General features: G+C 31.9%; 6 protein-coding genes across 12 annotated transcripts in view; 4 read left to right on the top strand and 2 right to left on the bottom strand.

Annotated features, from left to right (window-relative positions):
* Nucleotides 1–589: 589 nt before the first annotated feature.
* Nucleotides 590–1,961, top strand: LOC115235558 (probable NADH dehydrogenase [ubiquinone] 1 alpha subcomplex subunit 12). Its single transcript, XM_029807427.1, has 3 exons — nt 590–751; nt 1,002–1,084; nt 1,509–1,961. The coding sequence occupies exons 1-3, from the start codon at nt 657–659 to the stop codon at nt 1,748–1,750; spliced, it is 420 nt and encodes a 139-aa protein (XP_029663287.1). The 5' UTR covers nt 590–656; the 3' UTR covers nt 1,751–1,961.
* Nucleotides 1,961–4,912, bottom strand: LOC115235556 (FAST kinase domain-containing protein 4). 4 transcript variants are annotated; one of them, XM_029807423.1, is made up of 10 exons: nt 4,895–4,912; nt 4,382–4,526; nt 3,854–4,255; nt 3,643–3,792; nt 3,320–3,565; nt 3,099–3,240; nt 2,931–3,014; nt 2,682–2,846; nt 2,496–2,574; nt 1,961–2,291 (listed from the first exon to the last, which is right to left on the bottom strand). In XM_029807423.1, exons 2-10 carry the CDS (start codon nt 4,520–4,522, stop codon nt 2,078–2,080), a joined length of 1,623 nt encoding a protein of 540 aa, XP_029663283.1. In that variant the 5' UTR covers nt 4,523–4,526; nt 4,895–4,912; the 3' UTR covers nt 1,961–2,077. The 4 variants fall into 4 exon arrangements, with proteins under 4 accessions (XP_029663283.1, XP_029663281.1, XP_029663282.1 ...); XM_029807421.1 differs by lacking the exon at nt 4,895–4,912 and adding an exon at nt 4,733–4,883; XM_029807422.1 differs by lacking the exon at nt 4,895–4,912 and adding an exon at nt 4,761–4,839.
* A 270-nt stretch (nt 4,913–5,182) lies between these two features.
* LOC115235557 (pyridoxal kinase) lies at nt 5,183–7,617 on the top strand. 2 transcript variants are annotated; one of them, XM_029807426.1, is made up of 6 exons: nt 5,183–5,549; nt 5,695–5,794; nt 5,875–6,139; nt 6,261–6,403; nt 6,479–6,658; nt 7,285–7,617. In XM_029807426.1, exons 1-6 carry the CDS (start codon nt 5,445–5,447, stop codon nt 7,308–7,310), a joined length of 819 nt encoding a protein of 272 aa, XP_029663286.1. In that variant the 5' UTR covers nt 5,183–5,444; the 3' UTR covers nt 7,311–7,617. The 2 variants fall into 2 exon arrangements, with proteins under 2 accessions (XP_029663286.1, XP_029663285.1); XM_029807425.1 differs by lacking the exon at nt 7,285–7,617 and adding an exon at nt 6,723–7,154 and having other exon boundaries at nt 5,184–5,549.
* LOC115235555 (DNA-directed RNA polymerase III subunit RPC2) lies at nt 6,875–11,841 on the bottom strand. Its single transcript, XM_029807419.1, has 9 exons — nt 11,615–11,841; nt 11,134–11,288; nt 10,876–11,052; nt 9,315–10,792; nt 8,638–9,230; nt 8,308–8,560; nt 8,054–8,218; nt 7,848–7,978; nt 6,875–7,602 (listed from the first exon to the last, which is right to left on the bottom strand). The coding sequence occupies exons 1-9, from the start codon at nt 11,636–11,638 to the stop codon at nt 7,219–7,221; spliced, it is 3,360 nt and encodes a 1,119-aa protein (XP_029663279.1). The 5' UTR covers nt 11,639–11,841; the 3' UTR covers nt 6,875–7,218.
* A 1,916-nt stretch (nt 11,842–13,757) lies between these two features.
* LOC115235573 (isovaleryl-CoA dehydrogenase, mitochondrial-like) lies at nt 13,758–17,968 on the top strand. Of its 3 annotated transcripts, none has more exons than XM_029807463.1 (10): nt 13,758–13,898; nt 14,029–14,079; nt 14,391–14,647; nt 15,412–15,501; nt 15,666–15,887; nt 16,244–16,571; nt 16,678–16,771; nt 17,146–17,236; nt 17,318–17,486; nt 17,647–17,968. In XM_029807463.1, exons 3-10 carry the CDS (start codon nt 14,504–14,506, stop codon nt 17,778–17,780), a joined length of 1,272 nt encoding a protein of 423 aa, XP_029663323.1. In that variant the 5' UTR covers nt 13,758–13,898; nt 14,029–14,079; nt 14,391–14,503; the 3' UTR covers nt 17,781–17,968. The 3 variants fall into 3 exon arrangements, with proteins under 3 accessions (XP_029663323.1, XP_029663321.1, XP_029663322.1); XM_029807461.1 differs by having other exon boundaries at nt 17,107–17,236; XM_029807462.1 differs by having other exon boundaries at nt 13,771–13,898; nt 14,029–14,647; nt 17,107–17,236.
* A 568-nt stretch (nt 17,969–18,536) lies between these two features.
* Nucleotides 18,537–19,009, top strand: part of LOC115235574 (isovaleryl-CoA dehydrogenase, mitochondrial) — an 11,382-nt gene continuing 10,909 nt past the window's right edge. Inside the window, exon 1 of the mRNA XM_029807465.1 lies at nt 18,537–18,578. Within this exon, the coding sequence (XP_029663325.1) occupies nt 18,537–18,578 (42 nt within the window). The remainder of the gene's footprint in view (nt 18,579–19,009) is intronic.

The raw sequence follows: 19,009 nt of genomic DNA, 5'->3' as shown, positions 1-19,009 counted from the left end.
AAGATTGAAATTTGACCAATCAGGACAAAAGGGACTAAAATTTCTTTGTCCTGATTGGTCAAATTTCAATCTTCGATCTTCAATCTCAATCTTCAATGCGTAGTCTGATACGGGCTTTATAGGGTCTCTAAAGCCTGTATCAGGGTGCGAACCCATGGCAGCGGAAAAGCTTAACGCGAACAAGAGTGGACCAATCGTGAGCGTAGCGAAAACTGCAGAACGCTCGCGATTGGTCATGCTGTCGTTCCGCGTTACGCTATTCCGCTGCATGGGTTTGCACCATAGACATAGGCCGGTATTCATAGTTTTTGTGTACACACACATGGCCGTGCATGCGCACTTTTGAGCAGAGTTACTCACAAGAGAGAGGCAACTACGATTTCTTTCTCACTTCCTTCCGACACTTTTCAGCCTGCTATTCCCCTTCCATTTATATATGTTCTAAGGTTTGCACCCTCAGACTACGTAATGAAGATTGAAATTTGACCAATCGGGATAAAAGGAACTAAAATTTCCTTGTCCTGATTGGTCAAATTTCAATCTCAATGCATAGTCTGATACCGGCTTAACTGTGCTTTAATATTGACGACACTGGTGAATGACTTTTCACCGACTTCACGCGCTTCAATCGCAGAAATATATATATATATATAAATATGGCAAAATTATTAGGATTAGATAAAGTTGCCACGTTATTTCGTATTATACGCGGAAATGGTGGAATTTTCGGTTCCGTAAAAACACTATTCAGGTTATTATTACGTTATATTATTTTGACAATACAATAGACATTTTACAATATTGTGTGTTGACTACTTTGAATTACATATAAGTATTGTGTAATCTACTCTACATTTGACTCTGATTATAACTTTAAGATGTATCATAATTTTCATTTGTAGAAAACAAAAATTATTTTTTATTATATAAAGAAATGAATATGTTAATTTAATATTCTTAGTGATTAAGTACAATTATTTCAAAGTGATTTGCGTGATTAGGACGGATGATCTGAAAACTGGTATTTTAATTGGAGAAGATAAATATGGAAATCGATATTATGAGAATAATATGTATTTTGTAGGTGAGTTTGTTGTAGATACATGCTGGTTTATCATAGTGCTACAATGAAACTTCATTTATATAGAATAATGTATGATACTATATCATTTTATGAGAATTTTCATATATATATATATATATATATAAAGATGATATATTTCAATTTTGCATATTATATTATATATATATATATATATATATATATATATATATATATATATATATATATATATATATATATATATATATATATATATATATATATATATATATATATATATATATATATATATATATATATATATATATATATATATATATATATATATATATATATATATATATATGAGAATTTTCATATATATATATATATATATATATATATATATATATAAAGATGATATATTTCAATTTTGCATATTATATTTATTCAATATTCTCTATAGGTCGTAATAGATGGGTGATATATGCCGATAAAGTTGGATTCAATTATGACGGCTCGCAAGTCCCAGCAGAATGGTTTGGTTGGCTACATTACAAAACAGATTTACCACCAAATAAAGATCCATCTCGACCAAAATATAAATGGATGTTAGATCATCAACCAAATATGAGTGGTACCAATAAAGCTTATATGCCCTACAGTACCACAAGACCAAAGATTGAACCTTGGCAGCCACCACAATGATAAATTTTATGAACACAAAAATGAACAGTAAAAAGGTAGTTTATTTGTAATAATAATTGAAATAAAATATTATTTAATGTGTAAATAAAGCACGACTAGCAACATGAAGAGAAAATATTAGATATTTGAAAGATATTTACAAGATGTATTTTCGATTTTGAATGTATCAATGCAATATTGATATTTAAGATAAAACATAATACAACAACAATGGACAATGGCATTTAATATCAATTTCCAATTTCAGAAAATACGAAATGATGAAAGTGATAATATGTACATTTTTTATATTTATTTAGATTTTATTAGACTAGGACCAATACTGCACTATATAGATTTCATTTCCTGTACACTATCCATACATTGCTTCAAGTAATTGACCCGTTTGTCGATTTTGTCCTGTATACTAAAATTTTCATAAGAAATTGTTATAAGGTTGTATCCTCTGGCTTTTAATAATTTAGTATATAAATATGTCGATCCTATGAGATCATTCTGTCCTCGGCAATAATCATGATAATCATGCACCATTATTGCTATCCTAAAATGGTTACATTCATCATTAGTGAATGATAGAATTCATGATTGTGTTAATATCTCATAATTGAAATTATTAACAAATTATTTCTATACTTTTTGAAAAAAATTATACTTTAAAGCTATTAATATAATTTTCAATTATTAATATGTATATTTGAAAATGAAATTAATAATTTTTTTTTTATTTGCAATATATGTGACATACCTTCTTACATTCTTAGATTGTTCATTCCAATCTTCAACTTTTATAAGTTTATGCTGATCATTTATACAATACTCTGCATCTACAAATAATAAAAAACATAATTTTTTTAGTTATTCCAGTTGACAAGATTAACAAGATAATGCATTGATTCATTATGAATTCTTATTATTATGTTAAAATATTTACCTAGTAAAAAACCCATATTCGTATTAAGATTTGTTTTGAAATAAGACGAGGATGGTAATAGTTTTGTTAGTGTCTCCGATAATGCATCTATATACATTTGCTTTTCTTTTGATCTAACTAAAGGTATATTATTAAAAACTTCTGAATCTTTATTCAATAGGGGTCCTGTAATTTAGAATGATAATAGAATAACATATAGAATTGTTAAAGGCATATTAGTACATATGAATTAATACATATAATGTTTACCTTTATAATCTTTCAGCACAAACTGTGCAACAGCATTGATATTTAATAATTTTAGTTTCTTTGAAATATTTAATTTAGAAGAGCCTATACAAAAGCCATAGTAACAAATATTATTAATATATTTAAATGGTAATAAATCAATTATATGATTCAATAATAGATACAAACCGATTAATCTTTCCATAAATGTAGGGTCCAGTACAAATTCCACATGTCGCGGCCGTACATCATCTAAAACCGCTAAGGACCAAACAATATCCAACCATTCGGCCGAAGACATATGAAATGGATCAGATTGTTCCGCGAAATTCTAGTCATAAAAATAATATACTTTTCTTACAGCTAAAGAGAATATATAAAAATGGAAACAACATGAAATTCTCATGTACCTTGATAAACGAGCTTGCACTTTCTGATTTAAACTGCAAAGCTGCAAATGTTTGTAGTATCGACGAATAATCCTGAAATTTATAATTGATTGATTTCTTGAACAATGTGTTACAGAACGCATTGAGTACATCCTCATTTTTATAACGCAGAAATCCAAGCGATGTTATTATGGATGTATTTGTAACAGCATTGGTACTTTTTGGTATACATTCCAATAAGTCAGATGCAATTTTCTCCAACAGGATCTATTATACCATTCATCATAAAAAATTAATATATATTTTTTTCAATACATTGATATAATAGATAGATATATGTATACCTTATCTGGAAAATTTAATACAGCCATGCTATATAACAGATTTGCACTTTGCTTCATAGTTAATGTTATGTTGTATTTAACGATATTATATGACAGCATCCTTAATAGCGGTGTATGTCTCTTTCCTTTTTCTCTCAATGACTCTATCACCTTTATAAAAAGAATATATCAATGCATATATATTTAGCAATAATATAAATATTGTATTTACCTTAATCATTGCAGGTGTAGATAACTGAGAGTATTGTGAGAGATCATCATTTGATGTTTTTATCTTGTTACCGAACTTAACTATCTTTCTGAGATGAATAAATCTTTCATCAGCTTCAATATCAACTATCTGCGATTTCCCACTATTTATCTGATTAGTTATGCTTGATATAAGTTTCAATGCATTAGTCATGGACAAATTTGACAACATTGCCAGATCTAGCAAGTCGTTTATAGACTTAGCAGCTTGAAATTGTTTGGAAAATATTGTGTCATTTTCACTAAACCATCTTTTTCCCGGCAGATAATACTTCATCTGGATTCCCGTGTTTTCGGACTTTTGCTTCTCTTCTTTATGTGGGATATTATTTTGTATATCTGAGAATTTAGTAGCATCGTCTTCCTAAACATAAACCATTGATAATCTTTTCTGCCAAAAAATTGAATCAAATGTTAAAGTATATGCAAACAGTTATAAGAGATTGAATGCCATGAAAGAAGATTGAATCGTCATGAATTGTGTCTTTACCTTCGCAGAGGCAGCAGAATGCTCGCTAGTTACTGCTGTGCTGGAGTTACTGGCTATGAGTGCAGTGAAACGCCAGGACGAACGAGACGTTAGTCTGGCAGTTGCGGTATAGAACGTCGCACTAAACTGCAGCATTGTCATTATTCTGTAAAATGATTATTTATATAATTGTCAATTAGAGAATCTTAGAATAGAATTTTCAATAATGTCAGTTTTTCTCGTTAATTCGCGTGCGAAACGATTTTAGCTCACGTTACATGCACATTTTGACGAAGTTTTATTCGCTGGGAAAGAGATGGTTCAATGAAAATTATATTAATATTCTGCATAAACAAGAAAAAATAACATTACCGCTAAAGTAAAAGATGTTATTGTTAACTATATCCGGTGCATCAGGTATGGCATATTTAGGTTAGATGATCACCATGTATCCCGACCATAGACATGAAAAAAGATTAAGAGTCGATTGTCGAGGTCGACGGAATGTTGATGCAAGGTAAAAATTGTACATACCTGCATCGCCAATTTTATTCAAATATTTCAGTTTATTTAGAAAATATGTAATGGAACGAATTTTTATATATACTTGGCGTCGCGTCGCTTGATACAATTTAATCGATTTAATGTGCAGCGAATTATAATGATAAAATACTGTAAAATATATACATACAAAATGAGTTAAATATGGCCTAAATTAATCTAATAATCTCAAATAAAAAAAATTAGAGAAATATAATATATATTTAAAAAAATCGTCACATTAAAAAAATATGAACATTCTAAGCCAGAAAAATTTGTTATATTATCTATATAACTTATTAATAAGATTTGTATGAAATTTCCTCGTAAAACAAAACGAATATAAGCTTTTGCTTTTTCAATTAAGAAAGAGAAGTGAAAGAAGATATAAAAAATATATAAAAAAGATCAAAAATTATTTCATAGAACTTAGGGTACGCTATCAACAGATTACTATACTGATAACAGTGAATTATGTAAGTCGATTAGGAACTTAGATAATCGACAAGTGTGTCAAAGGTGTTGGAGAAGTACAATATATCAGATGATCAAAACCATGTGTTCCGAGAAAACACCACGGATTCTTTCGATCCAGAGTCATGTAGTGTCAGGATACGTTGGCAACAAAAGCGCTACTTTCCCGTTGCAGGTGAATACTGTAGAAAAATTAGAAAGTTGCGGTTCTATTTGTTCTTTGATTAACACTTTGAATCCTTTTTACGCAACAAGAACCGATCTTAATTTTTCACATTTTGATGAAATATAAATAAATTGAGAAATTAATTTTTCATTAGCTATTAGGCTTTGAAGTTGATGCAATTAACTCTGTACAATTATCCAATCATACTGGCTATAAAGCATTTAAAGGACAGATACTCAATGATAAAGATCTAGGTAAGATCAAAGAGAGAAATATATAATAATGATCACTAAGAAAAGGACGATTAACTATTTCTCAAGAATAATTATTTTAGACAATCTTGTTGATGGCTTAGCTCAAAATAACTTGGATAATTATACGCATTTACTGACCGGATACATTGGTTCAGCTTCTTTTTTAAAAAGGGTAGCATTGTTGGTCACAACATTGAAATGTAAAAATCCAAATCTTATTTATGTTTGTGATCCTGTTATGGGTGATAATGGAAAGATGTATGTCCCAGAGGCACTGAAGGAAATTTACAAAAAGGAGATACTTCCATTAGCGGATGTGCTTACTCCAAATCAGTTTGAATTAGAGTACATATGATATTAATACAATATGTGGCTATCTCGTTAATTCCTATCACAATATGATATATCATTAAAATTTCTTAGAAATTAATATATCTTCTTTACAATTGTATCTTTGTTTTCTCAGATTACTGACAGATGAAAAAATTACTAGTATGACTGAATTGCAAAATGCAATTAAAAAATTGCATCAAATTGGACCAAAAACTGTAGCTCTGTCATCATCTGAGCTTAACAATAAGTTGACGGCAGTAGTCAGCACTGAAAAAGGTATTGCGTTACAAGATAATGGTTAACTTCTCAGATGATTATAACAAACATTAATTTCTATGATTTTTTTCGTAGATAATGTATTATTGAAAGTAGACATTCCTAAAATACCAGCAACCTTTACGGGTTCTGGAGATCTTTTTGCTGCATTATTCCTTGCTCACTTGTATTTGCAAAGTGACATGAAAACCACGATGGAGAAAACTATAAATTCTCTATACAGCGTGTTACTTAATACTTATGAATATTCTAAAGGTAAATGATATTTTTACAATAAGACATATCTCAATATTGTTATTATACAAACCATTATTTACAGTATATGCAGACACTCAAGCGCAACATGCTAGAAAAATCGAATTACAACTTATACAAAGTAAAAATAATATTGAAAATCCAGAAATTCGTCTATTTGCGGAATTATTATAACAAAAATAATAGAAAACGCTTAAATGTATTTCAATTACCAGAAAAAAAAAAATATGATCAAATCATTGTACATACATATTATTTACACAATGTAAAATTTCTTTACTATTTAAATAATTGAACACTTGTTAAATCTACTTACAATACTACCGCGAGAAAGATGTTGCATTTATAATAATATAAAGATTTTTATTTTAATGAAACTCCAAAGACCAATATATATGTCTTCCAAAGAAAGCATGTAATTTATTCAAGTGTTATATATGATAATTATGTAACAAATAAGTTTCTATATGTTAAATAAATTTTAAATTTTGGAAACTCATTATCTGCGCATTAACACAAATTGTTTTGAAGTTATTGATATATACTCTGAGAGCAAACAATCAGTCGCAATAATCCTTCAATGTTAAACGAGGTAATATGTTCATACATTGTAATTCTTGGAATAGTAATTTACAAGCGTAAGGCATCGTGATCGTAGAAATGGAGGAACTGGAACTGCATCTTTGGCACCAACCGTTATATCCCATCAAACCACACTTGTTACAAATATCGACTTGAAATGCGTCGCTCGATAACATGAGCCTCTCTACCAACAACATGCTGGCCCCATAACCGATCAAGCAATCGCGTTCCATTTCACCCAGACGTAGACCACCGTCTTTGGAACGTCCTTCTGTCGGCTGGCGAGTTAGAATGACCTTCGGCCCCCTGGCACGAGCATGTATCTTGTCTTGCACCATATGTTTCAATTTCTGATAATAAACCTACACATTACAATTGAAATAGTATTTTAGAAAAGATATTAAACAAAAATTCTTATTTCTAATTAATTAATTGGAATTAATTATTGAAGGTAATCTAATCAGATATTCTGATTGGAAAATGAAAAACAATTTGGAAACTTTAATACAATTATACAAAGGCATTACCATTTTAATTAAAGTCGTAAAGAATAGAGAATTGTCAACTAAACTACAGTGATTACTTTATTCTAGAAAGAAAAACTTACTATTCCAGAAAAAATGTATCCCGTTATCGGCTGTCCAGTCGTGCCGCTATAAAATAAATCTTTACCTAGGTAATTATAATTATTTTTTGCTAATTCTTCACAAAGATCCTCTATTTTAGCGCCCTCGAATGCTGCAAATAAAAATTAACAAGATTAAACATTATATATCATACATAGTTCAATCATTATCTTTTTACAAAATGTACCTGTTGCATCTTGGAATGTCCCATTCACAACGCCCGTTTTGCCAGCTAATACCTCTATCAATTTCCCAACTGTCATTCTAGATGGGAAACCATGTGGATTCATAATCACATCAGGACATATACCATAATCGTTAAATGGCAGATCTTCTTGATCCACAATTAAACCTGAATAAATATTATTATCAGAAATTATAATATTTCATAGAATGTATGATAAATTCAACACGAAAATATATGTAACAAAATAATCTTACCTACGACACCTTTCTGTCCATGGCGACTACTAAATTTATCGCCAATCTCAGGTCTCCGAGTTTGTCTCAATAACAATTTTATTAAGAAGGCATTTTCGGCATTACTAGATACCATAACTTTCTCTATATATGCCGGGACCGAACCTTTGTACGAAATTTCCGCATTGCGATATTCCGGTTGCGTTTGAAAATTGTCAGACCTCGATGGACCGATATTCCCAGTGCGCGTCGACACCGCTTTATTTACCATCACCTGTAACAATATAATATCAATCGTAGTAGAGAACAAAAAATTACTTACAATGTCATTCAAATACAAGAGATATACACTTTTTTATTTTCCACCATTTCACCAGTTGCTGCAATTCCATCGTTCTCAAGAATATCATGTTTCCATATAGGTTTTTTAGTAGTGGCGTCTATCGATTGTCCTAAAATTATATCGCTCGCTTGATTGGGATGGTTTTTTATTATACATTTCGAGTTTCGGTATACCAGACACCTTCCGTATCCTCTATCGACAGAGGCTTTGTTTAAAATAAGTGCATCTTCGATATCATATCCGCTAAACGACATCACAGCCACGATAGCATTTTCACCAGCAGGTAATTTATCGAAATTGATTAACTCTATTTGTCGCGTTTTCACTATAGGTCTTTGCGGATTTACCAGATTATACATCAATGTGTCGATGCGATTGCGTTGATTGTATCCTATGGCTCCTATAGCCTGTTTACCCATAGCGCATTGATAAGTGTTTCTTGGACTTTGATTATGATTCGGATATGGTACTAAGCCGGCGCACACTCCCAAAATTGTAAATTCTGCGATTTCTAAATGCGTTGTTTGAGGAATAATCTCGGATTCCTTACACGCAATCAAACTGTCATTTTCTTCGTTTACGTCTAGGTACTCAATCAATCCTAAACACAATAAACATAATAATACAATATATAAGATAAAATAAAAATAAAGTATATATTGTATTTATTTTTAATTGTTTATACCAGCATGAACAAAGTCATTGAAGGTCCAAAGATTTATCTCGAGATACTTCATGTGTTTCTGTCCAATAAGCGGTTTGCCGTCTTTGACGATGATGAGTGGTCTGCACAATCGACCGCCGTCGCAACTGACTTGAACACACTTATGTCGATTTTGCACAGATATTGACACAAAACAATCTATGAATCTCATCCTGCGTAACAACCTGAACTGGTGCGTCAGTCTCGATACTTGGGACTCTTTCACGATGCCTGCCATATTACCATTCACAAAAACTACATATATGCCTTTTTTTATTAGCTCTCCTCCGACACAAGTATAAATATTTTGCACGCCGAGATTATGCATCAATCTCACAAACGGTTCTTCTGGCATCTCTGTGGTAATATGAGCCATCAATGCTAAATTCTTCACCAAGCCGCACGCTTCACCTTCAGGCGTGTCGTTTGGACATAACATTCCCCATTGTGAACCATGCAACGATCGCGGACCGGAGATTTTCCTAGTCTTTTCAAACTGAGATTGCACTCTCGTCATCATGCCAAGCGCTGAAATGTACGACAATCGCGACAACACTTGTGTAACACCATGTCTTTCCATCCTAAATCTCTTGATTGTCCAATTTCCTGATGATATGGCAAAAGCCAGTCCATTGGTAATCATATCTTTTCTTATATATTTTGTTATATCGAATGGTGCTGCTTTGATCTTGGGAATATTCTTATCGGCAATCATCTTGAGCTCCCAATTAAATCTTTTGAATAAATCCTCAAACATTAGAGCGAGAAGAGAACCAGCTAGTTCCAGGCGTTTATTACCATAATAATCCTTGTTGTCAATTAGTTTGTTATCAAACTGTGCATCTATAACTCTTCTAATCATCAAGGCAAGATGCAGTGCTTTTGTTCTGAAGTTGAAATCTATGACAGGTACATGAGACAACACATTTGTTGCTAACGAATCTTTCATTTCATCAGTAACATTAGACTTTGCAACATGAAATCTCGTCTGTTTGCGTTTATTATTGAGATATTTTAATGCTTGTTTTTCTGAAAAGATACCTAAGTCTTGGCAATTCTCTATACTGGCTATAAACTTGTCCAAATATTTTTCTTTTTCTCCAACCATCTGTATGATATCTGTATCACTTACTATTCCCATAGCTTTGAAAATAACAGTAATCAGTATATCATCTTGGAACATATTGTTTCTTATATAATATTTGCCACCTTTACCCACAACACTTGTCTTAGTCTTTTTTTCATGTGTAAAACTGTTGCATGATGCAATAACTTCTTTGCCATCTTCTTCCACAATAATTCTATTTCTAACCATTTGTTCTTGTATTAATATAACTTTTTCTTGACCATTTATAATAAAATAACCACCAGGATCATGTGGACATTCATTTAGTTTTGCCAATTCGTAATGAGATTTATTAGTTAATACACAATTTGAACTGCGCAACATTATTGGCATTCTGCAAAGAAAATTTATGATCATATTACGTTTCTTTACATCAAGTGTTCTCTGTGTCTTTTATTTTCTATTCATTGCTCTTACCTTCCAATTACCATGTTTGTGTTTCTTATCCGCTGATTATTTCTTATATGTTCAATATCTACTAAGATTGGCGCGGAATAATTTAGATCTCTTAAACGGCATTCGTGTGGTGTAGTTGGTCGCATTACATTTGAACCATCATCAATATCAGGTGAACCAACTTTTATACTTAAATATCTGAAGTGAAAACAAAAATATTGTTAAACCAATAATTGTACAATTGCATTTTTTATAAAAATATATATGACAATTTCTTACTTTACGTAAAAATGTGGATCTTCATCGGATAAAACTTTTTCATTTGCTTTGACAATATTTTTTATTTCTTGATTAATGAAATAATTATAAGAATCTATATGCTGTTTCACCAAACCTTTGCCTTTCAGAAAAGCTTCCACTAACTTCCCTTTGTTCTGTAATATAAAATAAATATATAATTCACTAGATAAAATTTATCTATAATTTGACAGCATGTGTGTGTGTGTGTAAAAAAAATAAAAAATAGTTATTTCAAGTAAATATATAATACGATTTATGCTATCTTAGTAAATTCACATATATATTTTGTCTTCCATAAAATAATCGTATATTAAAAAAAAGAAAAAAATACGGGATAAAAAACAAAATTTCTTTTAAATAAATTCAACTTTTTACTAAGCATGCAACTTTCAAAAGAATGTATTAAGCATACAAGTTTCAAAAAGAATTGCCGACGAAAAATACCATATTCTGTACTTACTTTTATTTCATTTGTTTGTTCCATTTTTATCAGTTATAAAAGTCTTGTAATGTTAAAAATCAATACTTTTCGATAGGAGAGTTCACTTTCTTTTTCAATCCAATATATCACAATGTGTCGTGCACGTGGTCACACATGACTGTTTTTTCTTCTCTGGAGATGTTACTAACATCAATTTCATTGAGCTCTGTTACACGCTTAGAACATATATAAATGGAAGGGGAATAGCAGGCTGAAAAGTGTTGAAGGAAGTGAGAACGTCCGTGAACGTTGCATGGCGGAAGAGAAGCGCGGGTGTCTCATCAGGAATAAGCGAGGAAAAAGTGACAGGATAGGACAGACAGATTTTAGCGAATCGAGGATGGCCCTTAAGTTCTCCATAGGCCACTATTACGAGACCTATGTGAGTACGATCCGGAAAAAGTCGTTCCTTACGCCTTTCAATTTTCTTGTAAATTACAGTTCAGTACAGATTATACATCTGTCTTTAAAGTTTTTCATCATTATCAATTTTTAATGACATATTTTTTCCGGCAGGTTTAAGTCTTGTTTTACGAGAAATTCGATGAAATGTTTAATTAAAGCTATGTTTAATTGAGTAATACAATTATTTAATAATTTATTATATGTTTGATTAAATAATTTCGATGATAGCAATCGGAGAAATTCCGGTATTGAAAATAAAGTGGTCTTAACAAAAATTAAACTTTTCGAAGATATAAATAAATATTTAATTATCTATTATAAATCTTTTATTAATTTTAAATAATAAGGTACTTATTTGTTTTTTAATACTGAAAAAAATTAGCAATTAATAATATACTAGAACAACACAAGCTACGCGCGCGCTCTGCAGCCGCGAGCCGCTAGTGTGATTCGAGCTTTACGTGTGTGTCCTTTGTTTGGACTTTATTTTTGGATTTTTACTTCTTCTAAAGAGGATTTCATTTAATCTTTTTCGAGGAACTTACATATATCTTTACCAGTTAATGACCGTATACGTCGGTGCTAACCCTTTTACGAAGAAGAAGACTAATGCTAAATACCAAGTTCGCCAGTGTTATTAAGAGGATGCCGGACCGTCCTGTTTTACCGACCATAATAATTATATATTAAGATTGAAGATTGAAATTTGACCAATCAGGACAAAGAAATTTTAGTCCCTTTTGTTCTGATTAGTCAAATTCCAATCTTTAATCTTCAATCTTCAATTTTCAATGCGTAGTCTGATACGGGCTTAACAGAGCTCATTGCCGCCTGCGAACGGGAACGCACGTGTTAATTATATTCTTTCATGCATTTCCGAGTGGGAACCTATCTTATTTTGTACATACAAACTGCAAAACTTTTATATTAAGCAAATATGGTTACGACCTGACGCAAAAAGCCGGTAAAAAACTGTAATTTTTTAGATTTTCTTCGTTTTTAACGTAAAAGCGCAAGGTTCCCACTTTGTTGATGTATATACTTTAATCGTGGAAAAGGATTTCTTATTTCCATAAAAAAATTAACCAATAAAAAAATTTCGGTCTGCAAAGTAAATTATTATGGCCGGTAAAACAGGACGGTCCGGGATCCTCTTACGCCGAATTTTCGTACAGGCGTAATCTGATGCCAGAATACCCACGCTAGCAACATGCAACTGTAGTGGAGGGGATACGCACACGCTCTGCGCATTACATGTACACGGTTTTCGCTTATGTGTGTATCCCCTCCGTTACGGTTGCATGTTGCTAGCGTGAGTATCCTGGCATCGTAATGGCGTAAGATCAGCTGACTCTTAGTAGCGTGCACATGATTTACCGAGATATATAGTATCAGACTTATTAAGGGAAAAAAATAAAAACTGTTTCAGAAAATTAATAAATTCTATTATTGCATGTGTAATATTAATATACGTGCTTAATAGCTAGTCTATTTAGTATGAGAAAAAATTTATATAGACCTTAAGTGCCGGTCTACAATAGGTGATTTAAGCCCTAAGCTTTAAGAAATTGACCAATCACAATCAAGGAGGAAAATAATACTCGACTGTGATTAGTCAATTTCTTAAGACTTAGGACTTAAACCACCTATTGTAGATCGGCACTAAGAGTGCCGTACATCAAAAGCGTCTTTCATTTAAGCATGATTTTGTCAAAGCAGTCACGTGGTGCGCTTCGTATAGGTCCTATAGGTCAAGTCAGGTCGGAAAAATAACGTTTAAAAAGATCATATTTGATCATACACGCATTAACAACCATTAACGTTACTCTTACCTTCTCTACATTTTTTATTACATGAGGTAAAAAATATAATTAATATATTATTATGACGAAACAGATATAATCTCAAAGACCATTGCAATTCAACATTAATTTTGAATTCATAATCCGATAATTTATTTGTACAGCTTTTATGCAATTATATTTCAGATAAGGACGTCGATATTGCTTCTCCTCCGGCTATTGACAAATAAATAGAAGGTATTAATTTCAGCCAGGCGGCGATTTTTATGTATATAAAGATTCCATCAATGCTCGATCTCTATGAAAATTTCTAACGGTATTTATATTCGAGCGATATCGGAATGTTATTGCATAACTAGTTCATTTCAGTCTGATTATCATATTTTGTCGGTCTTATCATCATACAGCTTTAGTATAGAATTTTCATAACGTGTTCGCTGTAACTCATTTGATTTTTATTCATTTTATTGAAATTATTTCAACGCTGATAACGCTCGAATATTTGTCGTCTTTTGTCCAATTTCTACAAGCAGTGTAATATTTTCTAGCAAATAGATTACAACAATCGAGATATTTCCAATCGATTAACATATATATATACGTTGTGGAAAAGTAATTATTATCGATTTGAAACACTCCTAATCGATCAAAAAGAGATAAAATGATCTCGGCACGTGGTTTCGCCGTTTTGCGACATGCGGCGAACTTCGCGAATCACGTTAATAAAATCGTGAATGTGAATTATGCGTCAAGCTATTGCAAGATTGACGAGAGTATCTTCGGATTGAACAATGAACAGAGAGAGGTTAGCAAAAGAAATCTTCCATGCATTTTTCACATATATGCTGTGTCATTTCATCACGCAATGCGATCGTTCCAGACGAAAATTTGTATACTTTTGTATATTATAAAATATATGTGCATGCAAAAAAAGCAGTAAATATGTCATATGTCATTCTCTTTATAATTTATTGGTATTTGTTTATATCGCGATATTTTGATACTTATAAGATATTTAGATCACGTGTTAGATCTGTTCTTTATAGGTGAACTGACTGCACTAGAGTTTATCTTTTTCTCTCCTCATTGGAAGGAGAAAGATAAACTCTGAACTAATACAGCCGGTTCAGTTAGATCCGTTATTAACCGCAGGTTCTTCGTTTTGAAGTGCATTCCGTTTGACGCATTTTCGTTTCGAAGTGTTTTATGGACCAATTAAGGGTGCGTTCTGTTTGATACTATTTTTTCGCTTTAAAGATTGAAGTGTTTGATGGACCAATCAGAATAAAGAATGTTGTGTTTCGATGTGAAAATAGCGTCAAGCGGAGCACACCAGAAAACGTAGACTCTTGCGTTTCGAAGCGAAAATAGCCTCAAGCAGAACGCACTTACAATCTACGTCAGTACGTGTTCTCTCATCGGGAATACTTGTCGGCTTGTGTTTTTTTTTTTATTTTAAATTAAGGAAAATCGACGAAATTTGTTTTAATATTCTTGTATGTAAATTATATTTACACAGAACATAATATATAATATAATATAATAAAATAATCGTAATTCTTTTTCCAGCTTCGCTCACTCGTTTTCAATTTCGCGCAAAAGGAATTGGCGCCTAAAGCCGCCGAGATTGACAAAAAAAATAATTTCGATGAATTGAGGGTAAGAAAAAAAACTCTCTTGCATGAAAAATTAAGAAAATCTAAATAATAATTAATAAATCGCAAATTGCAACATGCGCAAATTAAATTTTATGTAAAATCGAAAATCTCTCTACTAATTTTATACTCTAATACTCTAATTATTTAAAAATGATACGAATGTAGGCATTCTGGAGAGAGTTGGGGAAATTGGGCTTCTTGGGCATCACGGTGAAACCGGAGTACGGCGGTACAGGCGGCACGTATCTCGATCACGTAATTATTTTGGAAGAATTGAGTAGAGTATCGGCTGCTATTGGACTCAGTTATGGTGCGCATTCGAATCTTTGCGTTAATCAAATTCACAGAAACGGCACGGAGGAACAGAAGCACAAATACTTGCCTAAGGTAAAACTCATTTCGATACAAAGCGTGTGTATATGCATGTGAATGTTGTATAATATTATAAAAAAATAATTTTTACGTAAAAGATATTTCGGTATATATATAAATATCCTGGTAATATAAATAAATTTTGCAAAAATATAATTATATAATTAACAGAAAAATTTTATAAAAATTATTACAAATGAAAGCTCTAACGCGAATCAAGAAGTGTGCCAATATCTTTATCTGTAGAATTAGACTCGCGTCGATTTAGCTCACGCACAATTATATGATCAATAATATAAATATATCATTGGTATATTCATATATTATTTGATATATTTATATATTATTAAATATTGCGTGAAATTTTTCAGCTATGCAGCGGTGAGCATATTGGCGCGTTGGCGATGTCGGAACCGGGGTCCGGATCCGATGTGATCTCTATGAAACTACGAGCTGAGAAGAAAAGCGATTATTATGTGCTGAACGGCAATAAATTTTGGATCACCAATGGCCCGGACGCGGACACCTTGATCGTCTACGCGAAAACCAACCCGAATGCGGACAAACCGCAACACGGTATCACCGCTTTCATTGTCGAAAGTGCTACAGAAGGATTTAGTACGGCGCAAAAGTTGGACAAGCTAGGAATGCGCGGTTCCAACACATGCGAATTGATTTTCGAGGATTGTAAAATTCCGGGTAAGTAGGAGTTCGAGCGAGAGATGCGAGATGTGGATATAGATATTTTAATGATACACAATATATCATTATATTATGTTATCGATTATCGTTGTGAAAATTACAGCCGCCAACGTTCTAGGAGAAGTTAATAAGGGCGTTTACGTGCTCCTCAGCGGATTGGATTTAGAACGATTAATATTGGCCGCTGGACCTGTAGGGTAAGTATTTAAAAAATGATGAAAGATATAATACAAAATTTGGCTTAAAAATCTACTTCTCGTTTTTTTCACGAGTACTTTGCATATTAAAGTATGTAGACTTTGAAATAGTTATTGGATGCATTTTTTATAATCGGTAAAATAAGAATTATATTTTTTAATATTTGATATGCGAATTGTGTATACTTATATAACGTATATACATATAGAATGTATGTATATTTCACAAAAAAGGGTATGGCAGATCTTGGGAATTTTATCATTAAAAACTTATTTTTACGTTTTGAGGCTATTAATAGATAAATGTTTACACTTTTATTTTGATCATAAACAAGTGTTTATCAGAAGATATGCAATAAGAATGCAACTTCTAGAATTCTACAAGCTTCTTGCGACATCGCTTTTGAATACGCTCATTCGAGAAAGCAATTCGATCAGTATCTCGCACAATTTCAATTGATACAGGTAAGATCACTCGCTCTATCTTTGTTAAGAAAATTATTACAATCCTAATTAATATTATTTGGCACCATAATCATGCTTCAGGCAAAGATTGCGGACATGTATATGACTTTAACCGCGAGCAGGACTTACTTGTACTCTGTCGCGAGATCTTGCGACGCTGGTCACACAAATCGTAAGGATTGCGCCGCAGTGTTGTTATTTTGTACCGAGAATGCTGTGAAAGCAACCATGAATGCCATGCAGATACTTGGTAAATCATTTAACAAATGCAAAAAAAAAACAGTAAAAGCTATGAAACTAGATTTTGTGCTAAAAATAAGTATAAAAAATAGAAATTTTTCAATGTTTAATAAAATTTAGTTAGGTCGATATATTTACTTATCTTCTTATTTTTTTTACTCGTTTGACAGGCGGTAATGGATACATCAATGATTATGTGACGGGGAGATTATTACGAGACGCAAAGCTTTACGATATCGGTGGGGGTACCAATGAAATACGACGATTGGTCATCAGCCGTGCGATCACTCAGGAATACTTGTGAAACAAAGAAATCTGCATTCCGATTTAGATTTTATAATTATTTATAGATATATATAGCAATGCCGAATTGTTCACGCAATATTCGCACTGTGACATTCATATTCACAGACAACTTGAGTTATTTACAATGATCACAACAATCCTTCTTAGGGAATTTCTTTAGAATAGACATGCTATTATTTTTGTACATTATTATTTTTTATCTACATAATATTTTATGTTTTAATGTTTTTTTCTATTTTATAATAAAAAAATATATATATATATATGCTGCATATGTCAATAATTGCCATAAATTCATAGAATACGAAATTATTTGAGAGAATAAGATCTCTTAGATCTTTTTTACATCCGCAGCATATAATTAGTCGGTGATTCATAATGAATTGTCGCTAATTCCCAATGTCGCGCATTTCGGCGATATGTCCTAATGATCGTATAAATTAAGATAAAGTGAGTCACTAGAACGAAGCGATTAACTAACCTTTCGCGCTATAGGTTGCTAATTTAAGTCGTATAACGCGTATACGCGCGTTCTCTTCTCTTTTCCTCTCTCATTCTTTCTTTCTTTCTTCCATCTCCGGATCTAGTCTTCGTTAATCACAGCCAAATTAATTACATCGGACCGATCCGCACAGGGGAGAAGTTCCTCGCCGTCCGTGAACGTTGCATGGCGGAAGAGAAGCGCGGGTGTCTCATCAGGAATAAGCAAGGAAAAAGTGACAGGATAGGACAGACAGATTTTAGCGAATCGAGGATGGCTCTTAAGTTCTCCATAGGCCACTATTACGAGACCTATGTGAGTACGATCCGGAAAAAGTCGTTCCTTACGCCTTTCAATTTTCTTGTAAATTACAGTTCAGTACAGATTATACATCTGTCTTTAAAGTTTTTCATCTTTATCAATTTTTAATGACATATTTTTTCCGGCAGGTTTAAGTCTTGTTTTACGAGAAATTCGATGAAATGTTTAATTAAAGCTATGTTTAATTGAGTAATACAATTATTTAATAATTTATTATATGTTTGATTAAATAATTTCGATGATAGCAATCGGAGAAATTCCGGTATTGAAAATAAAGTGGTCTTAACAAAAATTAAACTTTTCGAAGATATAAATAAATATTTAATTATCTATTATAAATCTTTTATTAATTTTAAATAATAAGGTACTTATTTGTTTTTTAATACTGAAAAAAATTAGCAATTAATAATATACTAGAACAACAC

Source organism: Formica exsecta, unplaced genomic scaffold, assembly GCF_003651465.1.
Source record: "Formica exsecta isolate Colony F162 unplaced genomic scaffold, ASM365146v1 scaffold227, whole genome shotgun sequence".
NCBI lineage: Eukaryota > Metazoa > Arthropoda > Insecta > Hymenoptera > Formicidae > Formica > Formica exsecta.
Note: the sequence above shows the minus strand (reverse complement) of the source record. Positions and strands in the feature narration are given on the sequence as shown.